Genomic DNA, 5804 nt, shown 5'->3' with positions numbered 1-5804 from the left:
CTACTACAGAGGCAGTGGTGGATAAAGGAGTGAGGTTAAAATCCCGTGAGTCAGTAGCAGGGAGTCTTATTCTTGAGTAGAATGTGAATATGTGCATTCTTACTACTAAAGCAATACTTATTGTGCCGTAGTCAACTCACTGTGGTAACTGTTAAATCACTCTACAAGCTTCTTTGTGCTTTTAGCATATTTAAAGTCAGACTCCAGCAATGAGTCTTCTTTCTCACAAGGTTAGATATGTCATCACTAGTTACGCTTTGGCATAAAGAGAAAGGTTCTTAACAGTTCTTTAAAACAGTTGCTGGGTTGGTGGTAGCTTGGATTGCTGAAGTTTTAGTTGTACAGTGGGGATGAGCGATGCCTTATGATGCATGCTTGTATCTTATATGTAATGGCTACACCTTTTTTTTTTTTTTCTTTACAGTTTTGAATCCTGATAATAGTTTTGAAATACTGGTTGATCAAACAGTTGTCAACAGTGGGAATTTGCTAAATGATATGTCTCCTCCTGTGAATCCACCCCGAGAGATTGAGGACCCGAATGACCAGAAGCCTGAGGACTGGGATGAGAGACCAAAAATCCCAGACCCAGATGCTGTTAAACCAGATGACTGGTAAGCAGTTGGAGAGGTGGAGTTGAGGGAGGCCTTGGCCTGATAACTTGGTCCTGATCAAAAAGTCTTTCTCAGATGGCTTATAGAAGGTTTTGAGTCTCACTCTTGTAATCAAAACACAATCAGTTTAGGCATCTGAGCAGCGGTTTCATAGACAAAGGCAGGCAGGTTCCACGTCATCTGGGAATGACTGTTTAATGCTGCTGTTACTGTGCTGACCACAGATAAAGATTTTACTGAAGCAGCTGTACTAGCTGATGCTTTCATTGTTGGTGAGAGCAAAAGATGAGCTGCAGAAGGTATAACTGCAAGATATTTGTAGTTGTTTTTGTAATGCATAGTTACAAGTAACTGAAACATCTAATGTCCTAAATCTGAAACCAATACTCCCATTTCTGTCTTTGAACCTATGCTTTGTGAACCATAGACTCAATTTCAAGCTGAAACATATGTTTGCAGTGACCACTAAGATACGGGATTTGCTGTAATATGCCCTTTCTAAGTTGGTTTTAAAAAATAAGTAGTATTACCTTACAGTTGGTGCCATGACTGTGCCATGAAGCACACGTATAGGTAACAGGTTGCAAGGCAATTCCATTCTGAAATCACGGTGTTACACTTACCCTATCAGAAGAGAAGCTGGATGGTTGTTCAGATCAGTGGGCTTGTTCAGAGTCTGTAGAATCATGCGTCGAGATCAAGAATTTTTATGTTTTGTATGTGTTAATACATAATTTTCTGTCCTCAAGGGATGAGGATGCTCCTGCAAAGATCGCAGATGAAAATGCAGTGAAACCAGAGGGCTGGCTGGATGATGAGCCAGAATATGTGGCGGACCCTGATGCTGAGAAGCCTGAAGATTGGTATGTTTACTGCCTGTTGCAAAAGACAGCAAATATTTCATGGCTGTGGTTCTGGCTTTTACAAATATAAGAATAGCTAGTTCATTGTTGCTTGCTAACAAAGTCGTTGATTCAGGCTATCTTGCTTCAAGGGTAGAAGGAAGAGTTAGTCTGAGGAGTCTTGTATGTCGTATTCTTGCATTCACCTGCGCATTTTTCAACTCTTCTGTTCTGTGATTGTAAGCTGAACTGGGCAGGGATGGTCATCTTGCAGTTGTACCATACTCGGAAGGTGTGTGTGGGGAGGCTGTGCTTAGGGACTGGCTTTTGTTGTGCTTCTGTGCTTCCAAGATACCTCTTGAAATCCTCGTTCCTCTGTGCTGTCTTTATCTACAGACCTATGCTATACGAGGTTTCAGTATCTCCTTTTTATGGTAGGATTTTTAATTTTCACAGAAATCGGACTTAGATAATGTCTTATTCTTTATAAAGACAAGGGGCAGACTTCAAAACTGAATTTGTCTTTTCAGGGATGAGGATATGGATGGTGAATGGGAGGCACCTCAGATTGCAAATCCTAAATGTGAGACAGCCCCTGGCTGTGGTACCTGGCAGCGACCAATGATTGACAATCCAAACTACAAAGGCAAATGGAAGCCTCCTATGATTGATAATGTGAACTATCAGGTTGGTGCTTTCTTTGATTAAACTGCTGGCCAATGCAGCATTTCTCTTAGGAAAAAGTAGAGTGATTTAGATTCAGCAGGTGTAATTAAGAATACTAATACTGTCATGATTATCCTGTGTTTCAAGTGGACAGATTCAAAGTGCTTTCTTACTTGGCTTCACTTCTTTGTAGCACAAGTGAAAATTGACTCCCAAAATCTGGCAAGTTGCATGCATAGGCATTGTAATTAAGTGCAATGGATTGCTCTGTCTCTCTGTTCAAAATGGGCGGAAAACTAAAAATTGTATTATAGCAGGTGAGGTTTGAATGTCTTTTGTCTTTCCTAGGGTATATGGAAACCCAGGAAGATCCCAAACCCAGATTTCTTTGAAGACTTGGAACCTTTCAAGATGACTCCTGTCAGTGCTGTGGGACTTGAGCTATGGTCAATGACTTCTGACATCTTTTTTGACAATTTTATTATCTGTACTGAAAGAGCCGTGGCTGATGATTGGGCCAGTGATGGATGGGGACTGAAAAAGGCAGCTGATGGTGCTGCAGAGGTGAGAAATAAAGGTTTGTGTGCTTCTGACTGGAACAGTAGGAGCAGTGCTGCTCTTCTCTCCCACAGTCTTTAGCAGTATGTACCTACCTGTACCAAGGCCAGGGGTTACGCAAAACCAGACTGGAACCTCAGTTCCTCGTTGTAGTATGGTAGTGGTTGCTATAAGTAGCAATGAGTACTCACTGCTCTTTTGTGAGGTTTTTGCTCTGACAATAGGACTGTTAACGGTAGCCTAATTCTTAATTTGTAAACTAAGGAAACCTTGTGCACGTTAGCTTTAATTTTTTTTGAGGTATGAAATACAGTGCTCAAAGTTGCAAAAAGCCTGTTTGAAAACTGTGTAGCTTAAACTTCACTGCTACAACTTGCTGTGTGGGATGAAATTTGACAGTTCTTTTTATCTTACAGCCTGGTGTTGTGGGCCAGATGATGGCAGCTGCTGAATAGCGTCGCTGGCTTTGGGTAGTCTACATCCTCACTGTGGCTTTGCCAGTATTCCTTGTTGTCCTTTTCTGCTGTTCTGGGAAGGTATGCATTTCCTCCAATAATAAGTAGTATAATATTTAAAAAGAGATTCAACAAAATGTGCCTTAATGTCACAAATTGCCTGGTTTTGACAATTTTTTAGAAACAGCCAAGTGCTGCAGAATACAAAAAGACTGATGCTCCTCAGCCTGATGTGATGGATGAGGAGAAAGAGGAAGAAAAAGACAAAGGGGACAAGGAAGAGGAGGAAGAGGAGGAAGCAAATGAGGAAAAGCTAGGTAGGTGAAGCAGATAATCTTGAAACAGTTCAAGTTTTCTCTGTGGTAGAATAAAACAGCAGGATTGGCAGACGTGGAGTAAAGCCAATGGTGAACTGAAGATAAGTCAGAAAAGAGAGTGAGTTGGGGTGTGGTTTTTTTATTTCCCTTAGAAGAGAAGCAGAAAAGTGATGCTGATATAGGAAGTGCTAGTCAAGAAGAGGAGGAAGAGGAGGAGGAAGAGGAGGACAGGAAACCTGCATCAGAGGTAAGAGTGCTTAATCTTTGAGAGAAGTCTTGTGCATTTTTTTTCCTTAAGTCATGTAGAACAAGCCTTATTAAAGTGTTTAAAAGTAAACCTGGCTTGTGTGATACTCCCTCCCAGTGTTAGAACTGCAGAAAATTGAAATCACCCTGCAGAATAGGAATTGCTGTGGCCAACTTCAGCAGAGCACCTTGCTAAAGGCACAGCCGTAGACCCTGCACTGTGAGAGGAGTAGGATTGTGTGGAATGCGTCTTCTTGAGGCAAAAGGCTTATTCAGCTTTGTGTGCAGTCAGGATGTGACCTCTTAAGTGCTCCACACTGACATAATGGCTGACTTAAAAATGGGTGGAGTGTTGCTTGAAGTTAAAGGGATTCTCACAGCAGCAGATGCTGTTGAGTACTCTCAGCAAATAGTGTACATCCACTGTGAAAACAAGAGGATTTGTGTGTTTGCCATGTATAGAAAGGAAGGGTAGTAACAGCAGTAGATCCTTTCAAAAATTAAATCCCAACGTAGAAGTGAAAGTAGATTATTCTTTGTAGGTTTGCTCAAAATTGTTTTTAAGGGTATTCTTGGATTTTATTTCCTTGGTGTTTACACAAATTACTTTCTTGCAGGAGGAGGAAACTGTGAATAGATCACCCAGAAACAGAAAGCCAAGGAAAGATTGAAAAAAGTCATAAGAACTTGATCTGTGATATTTTTTTTTTTTTTTTCAAACATGGTTCTGGGAGAGGACCTTGGACACCTTACATTGAAACTTGGTCAAACCTCAAGATTTCACCATCCACAGGTTCCAGTCACACTATCCAATGTAATGGAGTGTCTAGCAGTAAAATATTTGCAATCATCTGTTTTAAAGAACATCATTCCTGTAGAAAGAATGCATTTAATATAATGGGCTGTGGATTTTGGAATGTAACATAATTAACCTTTTCATTTTTGGTTTTAAATATTCTTTTCTGTTTAAGTAGATTGGTAGAACTTTTCTGGTCTCAAACTTTGGCTTAATTTAATATATTAATTAGTGAGAAATAACAATCTTGAAAGTGCTAGGTGATAAAAATACAGTTTTATAACTAGTTTTTTTTTACAAACGTGTAAATTCCTAAATGCGCCAATGTCTTTATAGCCCTTAAAATTTGATAATTGTTTAAAGAAAAGTTGTCAATGTATTTGACAACCCCTCTGCCCTCAAAAGAAGAGAAAACTGGAGGGGATGTATGGGGAAACCAGTAGTGAAACTCTCTAATCAATCAACTTCATTCTTTTGGGGGGAGGGGAAGGAGGAAGCAGGGATGGAAGGAAGGGGTTAGTCAATCTATAGAATATGCATACTGTGCATGGCTAAAGCCCTGCTAAGTGTTGACAAATGATCTAGGATTTGGAGTGGGTCATCTTAATGTGGCATTTAATCCTGCGGACCTTGCAGATAATGGATTTTGTTAGTTCTTGAACTCTTTTTGTAAAGCTAATGGGTTGTTGGGGATCAGGGGTGTGTTAGACTACTTCCCCTTTTCCCTCTGTTCAGCCACTGATGCTTTTCTTTCTCTGTGACTATACAGCTTTTTCTGAGTGCAGCTTTGCCTCAGTTGCTGAAGTGCTTCATGTTCAGCTCATCGTCTAAGTCTATTTTTATAGCTAAGCCTACTCCTTTCCAGGGTCCAAACACTGGATAGGACAGTGTCCCATATCCTCTCACTATTATCACTGTACGTCTTCTCCTGTAGAAATGGGGGAGGTAGTCAGGTAGGCAAGTTGAACTGAATATTTGTTAACAAAAAAAAAAAACACAAACCAAAACAAAACCAACCAACCAAGATGTCAGTATTGTGGGTGGGGAAGGAGCATGTGGGTATGTGAAACTGTTTAAGTCTTTTATCTGCTCTTCATGTAACAAATGCATCCTAAATTATATTGTGAATGTTAGGGAGTTCCAATTCCAGCTGAATAAATTTTTTTTTAAAGCGTTGAGTCTACCATATTATACTGTTTCAAACACTTTTTTTGTGGGATGCAGGTGACCACTACAAGAGCATACCTCTGAGGGTGAAATCTATGTAATTTCATTACACTGTACCAAATATGTTGGTGTTTGGATGTCTA

At 40.1% G+C, this 5804-nt stretch overlaps 1 protein-coding gene across 1 annotated transcript in view; it reads left to right on the top strand.

Annotated features, from left to right (window-relative positions):
• Positions 1 to 5476, top strand: part of CANX (calnexin) — a 10777-nt gene extending 5301 nt beyond the window's left edge. The window contains 8 exon segments of the mRNA XM_009699594.1: positions 425 to 614; positions 1364 to 1477; positions 1987 to 2143; positions 2471 to 2686; positions 3097 to 3216; positions 3317 to 3452; positions 3605 to 3699; positions 4316 to 5476. Coding sequence (XP_009697896.1) covers positions 425 to 614; positions 1364 to 1477; positions 1987 to 2143; positions 2471 to 2686; positions 3097 to 3216; positions 3317 to 3452; positions 3605 to 3699; positions 4316 to 4369 — 1082 coding nt within the window. The 3' untranslated portion in view covers positions 4370 to 5476.
• The last annotated feature ends 328 nt before the right edge of the window (positions 5477 to 5804 follow it).

The sequence above is a fragment of the Cariama cristata genome, unplaced genomic scaffold, assembly GCF_000690535.1.
Source record: "Cariama cristata isolate BGI_N322 unplaced genomic scaffold, ASM69053v1 scaffold18324, whole genome shotgun sequence".
Lineage (NCBI taxonomy): Eukaryota > Metazoa > Chordata > Aves > Cariamiformes > Cariamidae > Cariama > Cariama cristata.
The sequence above is the reverse complement of the archived record's forward strand: the minus strand, read 5'-3'. Positions and strand labels throughout refer to the sequence as shown.